Here is an 18,978-nt window from a genome sequence, read left to right as displayed (position 1 = left end):
CGAACGCGAATTCTTTACAGACGAATGGAAAAACTGGTCGATGCGGACCTAGGGGAGGTTCAGTTTGGATTCCGTAGAAATGTTTGAACACGCGAGGCAATACTGACCTTACGACTTATCTTAGAAGAAAGATTAAGAAAAGGCAAACCTATGTTGCTAGCATTTGTAGACTTAGAGAAAGCTTTTGACAATGTTGACTGGAATACTCTCTTTCCAATTCTAAAGTTGGCAGGGGTAAAATACAGGGAGCGAAAGGCTATTTACAATTTGTACAGAAACCAAATCGCAGTTATTAGAGTCGAGGGGCATGAAAGGGAAGCAGTGGTTGGGAAAGGAGTGAGACAGGGTTGTAGCCTCTCCCCGATATTATTCAATCTGTATATTGAGCAAACAGTAAAGGAAACAGAAGAAAAATTTGGAGTAGGTATTAAAATTCATGGAGAAGAAGTAAAAACTTTGAGGTTCACCGATGACATTGTAATCCTGTCAGGGACAGCAAAGGACTTGAAGAGCAGTTGAACGGAATTGACAGTGTCTTGAAAAGACGATATAAGATGAACATCAACAAAAGCAAAACGAGGATAATGGAATGTAGTCAAATTAAATCGGGTGATGCTGAGGGAATTAGATTAGGAAATGAGACACTTAAAGAAGTAAAGGAGTTTTGCAATTTAGGAAGTAAAATAACTGATGATGGTCGAAGTAGAGAGGATATAAAATGTAGACTGGCAATGGCAAGGAAAGCGTTTCTGAAGAAGAGAAATTTGTTAACATAGAATATAGATTTATGTATCAGGAAGTCGTTTCTGAAAGTATTTGTTTGGAGTGTAGCCATGTATGGAAGTGAAACATGGACGATAACTAGTTTGGACAAGAAGAGAATAGAAGCTTTCGATATGTGGTGCTACAGAAGAATGCTGAAGATTAGATGGGTAGATCACGTAACTAATGAGGAGGTACTGAGTAGGATTGGGGAGAAGAGAAGTTTGTGGCACAACTTGACTAGAAGAAGGGATCGGTTGGTAGGACATGTTTTGAGGCATCAAGGGATCACAAATTTAGCATTGGAAGGCAGCGTGGAGGGTAAAAATCGTAGAGGGAGACCAAGATATGAATACACTAAGCAGATTCAGAAGGATGTAGGTTGCAGTCGGTACTGGGAGATGAAGCAGCTTGCACAGGATAGAGTAGCATGGAGAGCTGCATCAAACCAGTCTCAGGACTGAAGACAACAACAACAACAACAACAACAACAACAACAACAACATGCTAACTAGCTCCGCAGACGATGCAGAGATTGAAGAAATGTATGATGAGATAAAAGAAATTATTCATATAGTGAAGGGAGACGAAAATTTAATATTCATGGGTGACTGGAATTCGACAGTTGGAAAAGGAAGAGAAGGAAACATAGTAGGTGAATTTGGAATGGGGATAAGGAATGAATGAGAAGCTGCCTGGAAGAATTTTGAACAGACCATAACTTAATCATAGCTAACACTTGGTTCAAGAATCATGAAAGAAGATTGGATACAGGGAAGTGGCCTGGAGATACTGGAAGTTGCAGATAGATTATATGAGATGTGTATTTGAAGTACGTACTGTTTTGCCACACCGCAGCCGCAGTTCTGCGGTCGGCGTTCTGCGCATGCGCACTGGGTACCTACACCTGTTGTCTATGCACTCACGCCATTACAGTCTTATTCTTCCTTGTTTACATTGTATACTGAGTGTTTAAGGTGCCTCTGATAATCCTGAGTCCCGCCGACTGTGAAGTACGGGTTGTTGCAAGATTTCTTAGTGCTAAAGGCCTAAAAGCAATCGATATTCATCATGATAGCTGTGCAGTTTACAGAGAAAACTTTGTAAGTGATGGAATGGTAAGAAAGTAGGTGAGAGCATTTAAAGATGGCGGCACAAGTATGCACGATGAACAACAGAGTGGATGTCCTTCGGTCATTAATGAAAGTTTGGTGCAGAAAGTGGACAATAAGGTGAGAAAACAGACGCTTTACAATTTCCTTCTTGCGGGAAGACTTTCCTAATGTTCCTCGTAGTGTTTTGTATGGCATTGTGACTGAGCACTTGAATTACCAAAACTTGTGCGCACGTTGGGAACTGAAAATGTCAATGGATATGCAAAAAACCAAACGTTTAGACAGTGTAATGACTTTCCTTGAGCGGTGATGATTTCTTAAGCCAAATTGTTATGGGCAATGAAACATGAGTGGCCTACTTCACACCAGAATCAAAGCAACAGTTCATGAAAGTTGAGCAAGGGGCACGGTTTTACTGCAAGACAATGCCCATCCGCATGTGGCGAATCAGACTAAAGATCTCATCACATCTCTTCGATGGGAAACTCGAAATCATCCTCTGTACAGCCCTGATCTTGCACCCAGTGACTACCATCTGTTCCTGCACTTGAAGAAACACCTGGGCAGTCAGTGTCTTCAAGACGATGACGAAGTCAAAACAGTGGTGATGTAGTGGTGGTTAACAAGTCGGGCGGCAGACTTCTATGAGGAGGGTATTCAAAAACTGGTACAACGTTATGACAAATGCCTCAATATTGATAGAAATTATCGAGGCAGCTTAGCACGTATTTTTCTAGGTAGAAAACGGTACTTACTTAAAAAACATGCCTTATATAATGGTAAGACAGAGATTCAGGAACCAGGTTTTAAACTGTAAAACATTTCCAGGGGCAGATGTGGACTCTGACCACAATCTAGTGGTTATGGACTGTAAATTAAAACTGAAGAAACTGCAAAAAGGTGGGTATTTAAGGAGATGGGACCTGGATAAACTGAAAAAACCAGAGGTTGTACACAGTTTCAGAGAGAGCATTAGGGAATGATTGACAGGAACGGGGGAGAGAAATACAGTAGAAGAAGAATGGGTAGCTCTGAAAGATGAAATAGTGAAAGCAACACAGGATAAAGTAGGTAAAAAGACGAGAGCTAGTAGATATTAAATTTAACTGATGAAAGGAGAAAGTATAAAAATGCAATAAATGATGCAGGCAAACGTCTCAAAAATGAGATCAGCATGAACTGCAAAATGGCTAAGCAGGGACGGCTAGAGGACAAATGTAAGGATGTAGAGGCATTTATCACTAGGGGTAAGATAGATACAGTCTGCAGGAAAATTAAAGAGACCTTTGCAGAGAAGAGAACCACCTGTATGAATATCAAGAGCTCAGATGGAGAACCAGTTCCAAGCAAAGAGGGGAAAGCAAAAAGGTGGAAAGAGTATACAGAGGGTCTATACAAGGGCAATGTACTTGACGGCGATATTATGGACATGCAAGAGGACGTAGAGGAAGATGAAATGGGAGATATGATACTGCGTGAAGAATTTGACAAAGTACTGGAAGATCTAAGTCGAAACAAGACTCAGCAGTAGACAACATTCCATTAGAGCTGCTAATAGCCATGAGCAGGCCAGCCCTGACTAAACAGCATCTGGTGAGCAAGATGTGAGACAGGCGAAATACCCTAAGACTTCAAGAAGAATATAATAATTCCAATCCCAAAGAAAGCAGGTGTTGACAGGTGTTAAAATTACTGTACTATCAGCTTAATAAGTCACGGCTGCAAAGTACTGACATGAATTCCTTACAGACAAATGGAAAAACTGGTAGAATCCGACTTGGGGAAGATCAGTTTGGATTCTGCAGAAATGTTGGAACACGCGAGGCAATTACTCACCCTATGACTTATCTTAGAAGATAGATTAAGGAATGGCAAACCTACGTCTAACATTTGTAGACTTAGAGAAAGATTTTGACAATGTTGACTGGAATACTCTCTTTCAAATTCTAAACGTGGCAGGGGTAAAATACAGGGAGCGAAAGGCTATTTACAATTTGTACAGAAACCATATGGCAGTTATAAGAGTCGAGGGACATGATAGGGAAGCAGTGGTTGGGAAGGGAGTGAGACAAGTTGTAGCCTATCCCCGATGTTATTCAGTCTGTATATCAAGCAAGCAGTAAAGGAAACAAAAGAAAAATTTGGAGTAGGAATTAAAATCCATGGAGAAGAAATAAAAACCTTGAGGTTTGCCGATGACAATGTTATTCTGTCAGAGACAGCAAAGGACCTGGAAGTGCAGTTGAATGGAATGGATAGTGTCTTGAAAGGAGGATATAAGATGAACATCAACAACAGCAAAACGAGATAATAGAATGTAGTCTAATTAAATCAGGTGGTACTGCGGGAATTTAGATTAGGAAATGAGACACTTAAAGTAGTAGATGAGTTGGGAAACAAAATAACTGATGATGGTCGTAGTAGAGAGGATATAAAATGTAGATTAGTAATGGCAAGGAAAGTCATTTTGAAGAAGAGACTTTTTTTAACATCGAGTATAGATTTAAGTATCAGGAAGTCTTTTCTGAAAGTATTTGTATGGAGTGTAGCCATATATGGTAGTGAAACATGAACGATAACTAGTTTAGACAAGAAGAGAATAGAGGCTTTCAAAATGTGGTGCTACAGAAGAATGCTGAAGACAGATGGGTAGATCACATAACTAATTAGGAGGTACTGAATAGAACTGAAGAGAAGACGAATTTGAGGCACAACTTGACTAGAAGAAGGGATTGGTTGGTAGGACATGTTTTGATGCATCAAGGGATCACCAGTTTAGTATTGGAGGACAGTGTGTGTGTGTGTGTGTGTAGGGGGGGGGGGGGGGGGGGCGTAAAAATCATAGAGGGAGACCAAGAGATGAATGCACTAAGCAGATAGAGTGGCATGGAGAACTGCATCAAACTAGTCTCTGGATTGATGTCAACAACAACAAGAGGAGATGAAGGATGTTTCCATTGATGTGACTGTTGTTATGTTTCCAGATCAAAGTGGTTAACCCATGTTTTGTCCATTGTCGCATCTTCCAAGAAAGCCATCTTCATCTGCTTCAAATTGGAGGAGGACACTACTGCAAAATCGTATCATGAATTGCAGTCACTGTTTCATAAGTGACAGGCCTTCCGCTCTGCAGCAGCACCACTGTTTAGGATAGGGAAAGTTAGTTTTGAGCACAAGTTACAGCCAGGTGCGGGCCAGATTGCAGTGAGTTACACATACCAACAGTTGCGAAGTAGAATAGATGCCACAGGGCCATCGAATTGCTGAATGAGTATATGTAGAGGTTTTGCATGTCGCAAAACACAGGCAGAAGGGGCCCCATGGCCAACCTAGTGTGTTACGAGTACATGGTGCGAAGAGATTCATTCAAGTGTGGCAGCTCTCCCGAACAGCAGGACGTGTCACACCACCAGCTACACACAGCAGCAGATGGGGTGCCAGCGTTCCAGTCCACGGCGAGTCGCTGGTTCGACCGTCTGAGTCCGACCCGTGGTCCGTAACCAGACAGTAGCGGGCCACTCCATCGCTCGCTACCGCAGGCAGTTGTCCCGGTTTCCAACAAACGCCAGAGGCATGCTGAGACGAGGGCTGCAATTTTGGAGGCCGGACTGCGGGCACTTGTTGTCGCCGCAATCTCAGCCACGCCAGCGAGAAGCACGCAGCTGGCTGCCTGCAACACACACTGGGCGGCACTGAGTCGGACGGGATGCCGACCGCCAAGTCGACTGCTGGCATCCTGACAACACCACAACTCCACTGGCGTTCTGAGGCAGCCATTGCGTGCCAAGCTGTTTCACAGAGAGTGAAGTGGTGCCCTCAGCATTGTGGGACCCAGTGGCACAGACCAAAGGGAACATTGCACTGTAGTTGGAAACAATAAATCACTTGGAAAACTCTGACGAGTCTTAATATAGTGCCTTCTACCTCTTCCCACTACATTTTGTCATCCTGATACAATCGGTGGAAAGCAGATGCCACTGCATTTGTTGTCAGAATAGCGGACGTTATCTATCCAGTATGACGTTCGAGCCCATTGCTCGCATTACATTCGGAGCCCACTGCTTGCATTACATTCACAAGATGTGGTGAGTTTTGACCAGTTTTCTTTGGATTATTGGACGTTTTCTTGCCTTTGTGTGTTTCTGAGTATGGCTCATGGCAGGCCATTTTAGATGTTTTGCGTCGGCATATTTTTGTTTTTGTCAGAATAAGTGTTAGTGTATCTGGGGCAGTAATATTTTTTTTCGTGGTATTTAATTACTATTGCATTGGTTTGAGTATGATAATATGGAGCTGTAGGAAGTCAGGTTATTCTTGTTTGTTTCGGGACTAACTGGGAACGAAAGCAACACAATGACAGAGTCAGGAACGTGAGGTGTGTTGGAACCAGAAGCGGTACGGATTTTGTTGGAGATAGTAGCGCAACTGACAGCAGACAATACGTAGCTGAGAAATGAATTAATATCTGTAAGTGAGCAGGAAACTGCATCTGATTAGTCGTTTTTACCTAAGATGCCACGGCAGGAGATTGAGCCAGCTGCCGTGAGTTTGATTATTCCGTTTTCTGGCAAGCCATCTGAGGATGTGTGTTCATTTGTGGAGGACTTCGAGACTTCAGCAGTGATAAATGGTTGATCTGATGAACAGTTGTAACATACAGCCAAGATTAGATTAACCGGTGAAGCGAAAACATAAGGTGTTCCGAGGCTTTAAGGAAGGCAGGACAGTTTAAGCAGTTAAAGGATGGGCTTTTACAAAGGTACAAAAAAACAGATTAGCACTCAGTACTTTAGAGAGAGGTTAAGTACAATGTCAGAGAGACAGGGGGAGATGATGGAGAAATTTGCAGACAGGATAAGGGAAATTAATGAGTATACTTACGAGTTGGGTCAGAGCGATGAAGCGAATAGTATTCTGTTGCAAGAGGCCAAGCAAAGAGCACTTTATGTATTTTTGAGAGGGTTACCAGTGCAAATGTCACGGGAAGTGCATGAAGGAGCTCTGAAACATTTGTATTCAGCCATTCAGCTGGCAATTCAATGTGAGAGGCAACAGGGGTATGTGAGAGGCAAACAGTGTTTACAGCATCTGTAACATGTTAAGTGTGGTCATACAGGACATTTGCATAGGCAATGTACACAGTCACTGAGGAATAAAGGAAGGGGTGGAAGTCTGCAGCGGTGAGGATGGAGAAATGTAGATAGGAGAGGTGGACAAGTGTTAAACAACAGAGGGGGCCCAAGACCTAACTAAGTGAGCTCCTGTTTAATTTCAGTGCTACAAATACATATGTAGAGGTGGAATATTCAGTGGTAGGATCCATAGGAACTAAAAAGCTTAAGATTTTGTTGGACACAGGGGCGCAAGTGTCAATGGCTACTAGCAATATAACTGGACAAAGAAAGCTAGACCCACCACGTTATAGGTTGTGTGGAGTGGAGAATAAGGAGATCATGCCTTTGGGGTCGGTGACAGTTGACTTTCGAATAGAGAAAGTGCAATTTAATGCATGCATGGAGGTAGTACCACGGGTAAGTGAGGGCTATGACATGATCCTAGGAGTAGATTTCGTGCATCAACATCACATCATATTGACCTTGGACAACAAACTGCTGAACTTGGCGGAATGTTAGTTCGGCTAGGAGAAACTGTTGTCAATGCAGAGTTGTCGCGAGGGGCTTTCAACGTAATGAACAAACCAACTGAACCGCGTACATTAGCATTAAGGCTTAATTCGCATGAGTGTGTGTCTAGTGGCACCGGGAAGTCGCATTGGGTAAGTGTTGAATCAAATCTACCTGTGGGTACAGTATGTGTTATTGAACAGTTGGATGATAATGAAGTTTTGGGCCCATTGAGTTGTTTTGTGAAACATAGTGTTGTATGCGTACAGGAGAGGAAAGACAGGTGAGTAGGTCCCGTGAACAAGGATAATTTTAGCACTGTAGACGCGAATTTGAGGAAAGCAGTATTATTAGCTAAGTTGGATGTGACAGATGACGAAGACTGGTGTTTGAGAGGTGGGCGAAGCAATCAACCACTAACTGCCAATAAAACTGCATTGTGTTACAAAATTAGGTATTTGAAAGGAGGCGAAAGAGAGCATATGGAAGAATTATTGTGGGAATTTAAGGATTTATTTTTTCCACGAGGGCCATTACCAGCAACTATATTCGTTCAACATAGGAAACCAACAGGGAATGAAGCACCTGTTTACTGGAAACCATACAGAATATCGAGGTATTTGCAGCCGATTGTGGAGGATTTCATTGATCAGTAGCTTGCGAATGGTATTATAGAGTACAGTAATAGTTGCTGGGGAGCAGGCTGTGAGGACGGGGTGAGTCGTGCTTGGGTAGCTCAGTTGGTAGAGCACTTGCCCACGAAAGGCAAAGGTCCCGGGTTAAGTCCCAGTCTGGCACACAGTTTTAATCTGCCAGGAAGTTTCATATCAGCGCACACTCTGCTGCAGAGTGAAAATCTCATCCTTTAGCCTACATGTCTAGGCAGCTGAATGAAACAAAGAGGAATCTCAACAACCGTGAGGGAGATGCTTAGCGTAATCTATGGAATCTCATATTTTAAATGATATTATATTGGAGAAGATTACAAGTAATGACAGGTCATGCTGCATTGAAGTGGTTGTGGGGGTTGAAGGATGAGTTCACTAGACTCGCTACATGGGCTGTGAGGCTCAGTGAATTTGACTACAAGGTGGTGCACAAGCCTGGGAAGAAGCACGGTAATGCGGATGCACTAAGTAGGAAAGATGGCAACAGTAGAAGTCATAGGTTATGACCTAGCAGTATGGCAAGAACTACAGGACGCGGACAACGATTGCAAATTGAATTGGACACAGCCAAAAAAAATATGTATGATGGTCTTCTGTGCAGGGTAACGAAGTTAGGGCCGCGGGTAGTAGTGCCCGCGAAGTTTAGGGATGAGGTTTTAAAGGAAGCACATGATCACATGTTATCTGGTCATGGAGGGTGTAGAGCGACAAATATGAGAATGGCGGAGAGGTAGAAAAAGTAGATGTGGATCAGTATGTGAAGAATTGTATACCATGTGCGCAGAGAGCAGATTTTAGTTGGAAACAGATACAGCTACAACGATTGATGGAAGCGACATGTCCATTTTCTATGTTGGGGATTGATGTCTTAGGATCTTTTACGCGAATACCATAGGGGAACAGATTTGTTCTCACAACAATAGACCATTTTTCGGGGTATGTGGAGATGGTGGCTATGCCAAATCAACAGGCAGAAATGGTCGCGCAAGTGTTAGTAAACAACTGGATTTTGAAGTTTTGTGTACCGGAGACAATAATTACTGACCAGGCGATCAACTTCATGTTGGATGTAATGAAGGAACTGTGTGAATTGTTGAACATAAAGAAGTTTAGGACAGGCCAACGGAAGGACAGATGCTGAATTTTTATGTGGATTCTCATCACTTTCAGTGGGATGAGTATTTGAAGGATATTGTATGCACATACAATGCAAAAGTCCATACAAATACCGGTTTGTCTCCATATGAGGTATATGAGGTAGTGTATGGGTGAAAAATGCCGTCACCGTTTGATTTAGTGAAGCTACAGAAAGGAAGGACTGGTGAATCAGTATATTAATTCGTGAGAACAAATCGGGATATTTGGAAACAGGTACAAAAGCCAAATAGAAAGGCTTTGGAAAGGCAGGAAGATGCAGTAAAGCGGAAAGGAAGTTTACCGCAGTATAGAGTGGGGCAATGGGTAACGCTGTCCAGCCCCCCTATGCGCAAAAAGGGAAAACGAAGAAGTTCCTCACGATGTATCAAGGACCATACCAAGTTGTTGAAACCACATCCCGAGTTAATGTTAAGCTTCAGCATCCAACTAGAACGACGATAGTACACATTGGGCGGGGACGGCCATTTAAGGGTTGCCTGGGTATGATTTCAGGCGTGACACAGGGAAGAAAGAGAGAGGGAAGACAGGTGCTAATCACACAGAAGACAATGAAGATAGAATACAGCAGGAAGTACCGTATGCTTTACGGTCCAGAACGTAGGAGAGTATTTGTAGTCTTTTCGTTTTCGTGCCATGTATCATTGGGTTTGCGTAGAGTAATTAGGCATTGTATTTTCATATGTTGTATGTATTTTCGAATATAGCCTGCTGCAGACAGCAGTCCTTTTGAAGAGGGAGGAAGGGTGATGGTGATCCCTGTCCTCAGGTCACTGAAAGGGGGAGCGTTGGCAGTGATTCATCTCTTCATCGTTGGGGTGGACGCCTTACGGGTGCACCACCTGGATGGGGATGTGCTTTACTCAAGGCAGGATGATGTGGTGTCAAATCACCAGTGGGCTTTAAGGTTGGTATGGAGTGTATGGGAAATACAGAATGAAGTAAGAAGGCTTGAGGAAGTGTTCGAAGAGCTTAGGCAATGTGCAGAGGGCAAGGGGAATACTGGAGGAAGTTGCAGGGGAGTATAAGAAATTGCACGAGGCTTATAAGACACTACGGAAGCAGGCAGGATGGATGGAGGAAGCAGTGCCACGGGTAAGACGGAAACGAGGATGGCTGAACACAGGGAGAAAGATTTTAAAGACAGTTTTTGGAACCACAGGCGAAAGCAATATAACAGAACTGAACAACATGGTGGAAGCGGTGAGGCAACTCACAGAGGAGGGTAGGGCAGCAGGAACTTGGCATACAACTCCGACAGGGACATTAGACGGGGAAGTCCTGAATAACACACAGTTGCTACGCACATTAGCAGGGCAGGTAGTGGAATACCCTAAGGCGTTGGAAGGCATAATAAATCATAACCTGGGAACCCTACAGTGGCATCTAGTAGTACTAGATAGCAGGTTGGTGTTAACCAGACTTTTGCAAGGAGTAGGTGACAGTGTGTGGGATGTACAAGGAGTAATAACGAATCTGCAAGAAGTGCTGCATCATGCATTGCAAGGCCAGATAAGTACCGATTTGTTACCGCAGGACCAATATTTACGCGGGTTGCGCAAGGTGCAAAAGGAACTACTGTCGGGGTTATATACAATAATGGAGCCCAGTGAGCAAAATTTGCCATTTTTCTACCATGTCACAACAGTAAGGGAACAACTGATCAGCATGAGAGTATATTTTGGTCCAATTCCAGGTTATGGGGAAGAAACCAGTATGCCGAGGTGGCAAGGGAGGAATTACGAAGCTGCCATAGAGCGATGGTAACAGTATGTCCAGTCAGAGTGGTAAGTACCCATCCGGACACATGAACGGTGCAGTTATTTTTAGCCAGGGGAAAGGAACAGACTGTCCAAGGGACATCGTGGAGCCAAAATTTAGCTTGCAACGAGTTGGGATGCATTGGATCTTCTCCACCTATGAGAATTTGGTAGTAGTAGCAAGTTGTTTTGAGCAGAGAGTATTTGCAGAAGCAAAACGTATAGAGCTCGAGGGGAGCGGACTTTTCATCAATGGAACTAAGTGTAACACAATAGGACCAACCTTCCACCTGCCAAAGTCATGCAATTGAATGTTACGCAGCCACAGTTGTACTGGCCAGAAGCCTCTTTAGAGTTTTGCCAAGGCAGAATTTCACCTTGTTATATCAAACTCTGGAGCCAAGTCTGTTGAGATACATAAACCAGTTCATTTTGGAGCAAGAGGGACACATATCAGCCGAACAGCTTGTGCAACATTTCGCTCAGTATAGGGAAAGGCAATGACAAATAACAATCATTTTTAGCACCTCTGTGCCAAGTGTTATCGCAGCCTTAACTTTGTATTGTGTTTTTTCTTTCTGATCTGGAGGATAATGAATTCCAAGAGGGAACCAAAGGTAGTCCAAGTACCAGTGTATTGGATACCACGGGCGTCAGATGAGTAGGTAAGGGGTTGATCAAGCAGTGGTTGTCCAGTTAGGAATTTTTATGTTTTGTTTCATGCCATAGTTTTAAGGGGTACTAGATCACATTTAAGTTTTCTAATAGTAAGGAAATGTGCCATAGGTGCCAACCCAAACAAGTTAACGAGCTAGTTAAAGGTCGAACCAGGGACTGAGTCTTTCCGAAGAGGGGTATAATGTAGCAGCACCACCATTTAGGATAGGGAAAGTTAGCTTTGTGCAATATTCTGAGCACAAGTTACAGCCAGGTGAGGGCCAGATTGCAGTGAGTTACGCATATCAACAGTGGTGAAGTAGAATAGAGGCCACAGGGCTGTCAAATTGCTGAAAGAGTATACGTAGCGGTTTTGCATGTTGCAAATCACAGGCAAGTGGGGCCCACTGGCCAACTTAGCGTGGTATGAGTAAGTGACGAGAAGCGACGTGTATGGCAAAAAACAGGCGCACAACCGCATATAAATAGGTGCAGGTTTCTAACGAGATTCATTCAAGTGTGACAGCTCTCCTGGGCAGTGGGGCACGTCACACCAGCACAGCACATCATAGCAACAGATGGGGCGCCAGCGTTCCAGTCACAGCAGGTCGCTAGTTCGACCCTCCAAGGCCCACACAGGGTCCGTAGTCAGTCAGCGGCAGGCCACTCCATGGCTCACTACCATGGGCAGTCGCCCTGCCTTCCAACACACGCCGCAGATTCGGATGCTGGATTGCATGCACTTCTTGTCACCACACTCTCAGCCATGCAGGTGAGAGCACGCAGCTGGCCACCTGCAGCTCACACTGAGTCAGCAGGGGCGCCGACCACTGCGTCGACTGCTGGTATCCTGACGACGCCGCAACTCTGCTGACATACAAGGCTGAGGCAGCCCTTCCGCGCCAATCCGTTTCACAGACAGCGAAGTGGTGTCCTCAGCATTGCAGGATCGGGTGATACAGGGGAACACGACACTGTAGTTGGAAACAATAAATCATTTGGAAAGATCGGACAAGTCTTAATACGATGCCTTCTATCTCTTCCCACTACATTTGGTCATACTGGTACATTTGGTGGCAGAATTCCCACTACACACTCCTAGGCATATCTTCCACACTCTTTTTCCACGTTTCAAGTCGGACACCCAGTTTTTCACTGTTGCATAAGACAGAGCACTGTTCTTAAGTGTATTCAACATGTCCTCCGCAATTTCCTTCTGCGTCATTTCCTTCAAATTAAGATATTCAATCACAGTACAGTTCTTGTTTCTTTGATAGTCACCATTTTGCTTAAACTATGGTATACAACGCATCCTAGTGCCAAAACTAACGAAGCTGGAGCTGCTAAATTTAACTTGCATACCCACAATAAAAGGAGGTAGTTTTTGTGCGAGACATTACGGTAACTATCTCAGGCTAGACACTTTTTGACCACGCCTTGTATATATATTTCACATTTCAATAATTGTACTTTAGTGACATTATCTTCCTTACATGTACCTTAATGAAATCTGTGCTTTACATATATAACTGCAAACATCAAGAACTATTTAAGGCACAAGGTTTTTGTAAATATCTCAATTTGCAGTGTGTAAATGCTATCTATTCTTTAGGCTATGTCACTTGTCAGTAATTAACATTCAAAAAATGGAAACTCCAGGCAGGAATATCATCAATGTAAGAAAAGACCGATTGCTACTTACCACAAAGAAGACACATCAAGTTGCACACAGGCACAATCAAAAGACACTAATATAAAGCTTTATCCCACAGCCTTAATCAGTAAAAGAGAAACACACACACACACACACACACACACACACACACACACACACACACACACACAAGCAAACACATCTCATGCACACGACTGTAAACTTAAGCATCTCTGACTGAAATGCAGTCCGGCATGAGACACTGGGGTTGGCAGTCATGTGAGCGTGAGGTGTGCCTGCTTGTGTGTGAAAATGGTGCATGTCTATCTTTTACTGATGAAGACTGTGGCCAAAAGCTTTATGTGAGTGTCTTAATTGTGCATGTCAGTAATTAATGTTCTACTTTTAAATTTTCTCCTCAGCTCTAACAAGATGCCAGCTTTAAGTGTCAACTAAAGTACTTGCAAGATAATGGAATAATTCTAAGGAAGGACGGAGCTGCAGTTCAGTGAAGTGCTGCACACCTGCATAGAAATTTGGACATCTATTAACACATTTTTCTTTTCCTGTTACATTTTGCTTGCTGAATCAAGACCACCACACCAACCATGCAAAATGGTCCTATGTGAATCTCAGAGTTTTATACCAGAACTGTAACCAGAATTCTATTGAGTCACACCTGTATGGCACTCAGTGAAAAAACATATAAGCTTACTTTACTGTGTTCTTTCCTGGTCCCTTCAGTGTATACAACTAATCACAGATACAAGCCAACAACGGTAAATTGTCAGCACATGGTCATACGTCCATATTTGCTTTCATACAATCTGGAATAAACGACACTTAAGAAGATCCATCTGACAGAGTCGACAGAGAGCAATGTTGTAATTAACGACAGATGCAGTAGGCATCAGAATGACTCGATGGCTCCATTCTGGACTTGACTGGAATGGATGGGATGACCAATGGGAATGTAATGAGTACTCCTGACACACTGGTACACAGTTAGTAGCACTCTATTATTATGTTCTATTATTTACATTTTAATACCATCAAACATTTTACCTTTTAAGTCAGATAACCTAACTCTGTCTACATCCATTTTGTGCATCACCATATGGAAATTAATGTTATCTGTTCTTCGTTCTTCCATTTTCTGCTTCAGATGTTGAGGGTTTCTTCCCAGAACTGCCTCTCCTGCCATCTGAAGCTGTTTTACTATGGTCCAATATCTCCTGCACTTTGCTCTGAAAACGATAAAACCATAAAAAAGTAGAGGCTTTCTGGCAGCACTCAGTCATTTATTATTATGTTATAGTACCAAAATGATGTGCAGGGGCTGCTTTTCAAGTTTTTTCAAAAACAAATGAAGAAAAACACCTTTTTGTAAAAATCGTTTTACTGTCTCTCAAAACAGTTGCCTATTAATTTATTCACTTCTGCACGTATTTGAACCAATTCTAGAAGAAAAAAAAATTCCACTCCAGTATTGGCACAAAATCACTGTCAGAGTATTTTTTGTTTGACACAAGGGAACAAAACGAAATTATTTGGCAATAAATCAGGTGATGTGGACAACAAGCCATTAATTTGATGGATTTTGCTCCAGTAAATAACTTATATGATGTGCAATAACTGACGTTGAGTGATGGAGAATGATGTGATGTTTTCAGTTGTTTTTTACCCGATTCCATCAATGATTTGTGCCAAAGAAATTGTTGTGTACCATTCGGCATTAGCTGTTCTTCAATCCTTTTATAGCAAAGGTTACAATGTGCTGTGTGTAACCAAAACTGAAAGCAAAATGCTTCCAGGATCCTCTTATGGTTTTGGTTCACCTGAGGACACCCAAACAGATGACCACTGCTATGTTTCCGATTCTTACAAATACAACCAGTTTTCGTCTCTTGCTACAATGTTATAAACAGATTTTGTTTTCCTCAGTTGAATTTCCTAAAGCATTTCTCACACAAAGTGACAAGCCTGTTTTCAGACTTTGGTCAAATTGTGTGAAAGCCAGTGGAACAGATCTTATTCACAGCTACTACATGTTGACGCAAAGTAAAATGTGCTACCTAAGGATGGCTCTACCTCATGGAAAGCTAATGCGGACTGCCTTCAATCGTGTTGCACACAGCATACATGTTTTTTGAAACAACTAATTTTGGTCAGCCTTCGAGAAATAAACCGGTAACAGAAGCACGGCCACAATCAGATTCTGCAAAGCAGTTGTGAGTAGTCTTTTCTGGAAGTGTCTCATTACCAAAGGTGAACAAATATATTTGAGGCACTGTTATCGAGTTCGACTTTCACAAAAATCTCAAGTCATTCAACGAAACCACTCAGATATACCGTATTTACTCGAATCTAAGCCGCACTTTTTTTCCAGTTTTTTGTAATCCAAAAAACCGCCTGCGGCTTACAATCGAGTGCAAAGCAAGTGGAAGTTCTGAAAAATGTTAGTAGGTGCCGCTACAACTAACCTCTGCTGTCGAATATATGTAGCACTACACAGGCATGCTTTGTAGGCACAAAGATAAATACTGGCACCAAAACCTCTGCTCCGATCTTTTTTTCTCCGCCCCGAGTTTCGACCACTGCATTTTCATACATCATCCAACGAAGTAAATACAAATTCCGTATTGTTCATCTTCGAATGTAGCAGAATTTCAATGTACTACGAAAATCCGACTGGCAACAATCACGTTCTGAATTTTTTCCTGCCAGTGAGAAGAGATGGTTGCTAATAGGAACCTGATGAAATGTGAATCACATGCATTATTCTCTTCACCATAAGAATATGAATATAAACATTTTGCCATGTATTCTTTCGCATTTGCTGCTATCTCATTTAAATCCTGTCTGCCTAATAAACTACAAAACTAGAGTGAGACAACAGCAAACGTGGAAGAATATACATACCATGTCATGTTTATATTCGTATTATTGTTATGCCTAATAGTGATACAGTCAGAAATGAAGCACAGCAACTGACTAGATTTTTAAATCTAAGGTGACTCTAATTTCTGTGCAGATTTTGATGTACTAAAGAAGCGGCTGCAAAGATTTTCAAACAGAGAAAAATTTTCACCTAACTCTCGTTCAGAACATGTTCTATCATACGATATCTATTATTTGGTTCTTGTTGATCTTTATCAAAGAAAGCAGCAGTGTAAGTAACAACAAATAGCAGTCTCCTGCCATTGTTTCGCTAATGACACGATTCCTCTCTCTCTCTCTCTCTCTCTCTCTCTCTCTCTCTCTCTTTTTATTGTAAGCGGCAGTAGCACGCACAAAAGCAAGCCGAGCCGCGTGCGGCGACAGGCCGTAAACACGCACTATCAGAATGCGACAAAAAATGCATGACACAGTACAGTAATGCATTTTCAGCTTAGAGTGACGTGAACACCTATAACAACGAAAACGGCACTTATCAGATCAAAGCAAAACAAGCAATCAATTCAATCCAGATGGAGCACGTGAAAAAGGAAGGGTACTCGTATAAATACGGACGGAGCGCCTGACACATAGCAATGGCTACCTGGTAAAGCTTAACTGCTAAGCTTACGACTCGAACCAAACTACTGTCGCTGTATCGTCATTCATTCGACGTAAATTGTGTCTCATATTACAGTGGACCAACTTCGTTTCGATTTGGAGGTGCAGCCTAAAACTTTTCTCTCCCCTTGAATTTTGAGTCACAAATTTCAGGTGTGGCTTATATTTGGGAAATTTTTTTTTCCTTTATTTCGAGCCTCATTTTTCAGGTGCAGCTTAGATTCGAGTAAATACGGTAATCCATTTTCTGAGCACTGTTTCTTTAAACACTCCCTGTAGACAATATGGTTGGCCAGTTTCTGAACTGCAATTGTTTTAACTACACCAAATTGTTAATTTTCAAACAGTAGTAATGTTAAATCTCAATAGCACCATTGAGTGGCCATTTGTTTGCCATTGGATTCTTGACATTTTTTGACCTATGAGAGACCTTGCAGTTCATGTTGTCCACAGACCAGACAGTCTGGATATATTTAGCATCTAATAAGAACAAAGAAGAGCTGACCTCTCTGAGGACATTCACACTTAAGCTGGTATCAGTGACAATGAGGCAGTTGTAGAGGCAATGCTTACAGAAGCAGAAAGGGCAACTCAAACAGATAGAAACATTTATGTGCTCAGAAAACATTCTAACTATAAACAAATGAAAAAAATAGCATATTGGTCTCCCACTAAAATCAAGCATATTTTGCATTTGACTGGATAAGCAAACATCACACAGAACCTTCAAGGGCCTAGAGATTTTTACACTTCCACGCCAACACATATTCCTTAATGATATCTCTCACTATAAACAAGACTGAATTTAGGATGAACTGTGCTATTCACCACCTTAATGCCAGGCTACAACAATGCTTTCATGGCACTATACAGCACAATTATATCTACAAATACACACATAAATTACCAGTGCCCTTGCAGAATATGAACTAAATGCTAGGTGAGAGGAAGTCTTCCTTAAAAGCAATCCTTCTGAGATGGAGGGCTGTGGAGTCACATTAGAGATTTGAAATGCTGGCACTGACAATACAGACAACACACTCTTATCAGTAGATAAGAATAGGTAGTAAAAATCATGCAGGGAAGTGTGCACACTGTAACAGTCCATCCCATATTGCTGATATTTCAGCGAACATTAACTTTCACAAATTTAATTGAAAGCAACTGGAAAATGTTTAGTTGGGAGTGCAGAATCTGCATACAGGTAAATGATGGCAGGTTAAGCATTGCAATCGTGTGCCTAGCAGTAATCCCATGTCCCATTTCCAATCTACCACTTAGTATACAAATGAAAGTGAGCGTCTTATATTCTATAATTAAGGACGACTACGATTTCAAGCCTATCGAGCTTCAGCCCAGACTTGCACTTACCGTCACCTTATGAAACTAATCCACCCATGTTAGTGCAACTCACACTCAAATGTTCGAAAAAGAACTATTATGTGAGACTTATTGGGAGATTCAAACTGTGTTTTAAAAATGAACACAAGCAGTTTCTACAGCAAAAAACATTTATTTTGTGCAGCTCACATTTGTGGAGTTATAATGCCCACTCCAGTCACTCCCTCTGCCTACCATCATGCAATAAGGGTCTGAAGATGGTCAAACAGTGAATGAAACATGTTACCACAATTTTTTTTCCAGTCGCGATGTTTTTGTACATTTTTAAAGTATTTTTTGCCCGACCACTGTTCTCAATGGGACCCATTCTCGAAAACTATTAAAACTATGTGCCGAACTAGGACAAACTGGGGACCTTTGCTTTTTGTGGACGAGTGCTCTACCAGCTGAGCTATCAGAGAATGACACACAACCAGTCACCACAGCCTTACTTTCGCCCTACCTTTAAAACTTCACAGGCATCCTCCTGCCAAACTTGTAGGACTAGCACTCCCGAAAAAACTGGATACTGTGGAGACACAGCTCAGCCAAAGACAGGGGGATCATTTCGAAAACAAATTTTTCAGTCGGCAATGTGGTGTGTGCTGACAGTTTGGAAAGCAGGATGCGAGCTACTGGCAGAAG

The 18,978-nt window shown here is 42.3% G+C and overlaps 1 protein-coding gene across 3 annotated transcripts in view; it reads right to left on the bottom strand.

Moving 5' to 3' along the window:
- Window positions 1-18,978, bottom strand: part of LOC126295200 (uncharacterized) — a 154,868-nt gene that overhangs the window by 44,273 nt on the left and 91,617 nt on the right. For 2 of the 3 annotated variants that reach the window (XM_049987512.1, XM_049987513.1), the window contains exon 8: window positions 14,404-14,642. In XM_049987512.1, coding sequence (XP_049843469.1) covers window positions 14,526-14,642 — 117 coding nt within the window. In that variant the 3' untranslated portion in view covers window positions 14,404-14,525. Of the gene's footprint in view, window positions 1-14,403; window positions 14,643-18,978 lie in introns of those variants that run through there. The other variant, XR_007552415.1, reaches the window with a different exon arrangement.

Source organism: Schistocerca gregaria, chromosome 11 (assembly GCF_023897955.1).
Source record: "Schistocerca gregaria isolate iqSchGreg1 chromosome 11, iqSchGreg1.2, whole genome shotgun sequence".
In the NCBI taxonomy this organism is placed as follows: domain Eukaryota; kingdom Metazoa; phylum Arthropoda; class Insecta; order Orthoptera; family Acrididae; genus Schistocerca; species Schistocerca gregaria.
The sequence above is the reverse complement of the archived record's forward strand: the minus strand, read 5'-3'. Positions and strand labels throughout refer to the sequence as shown.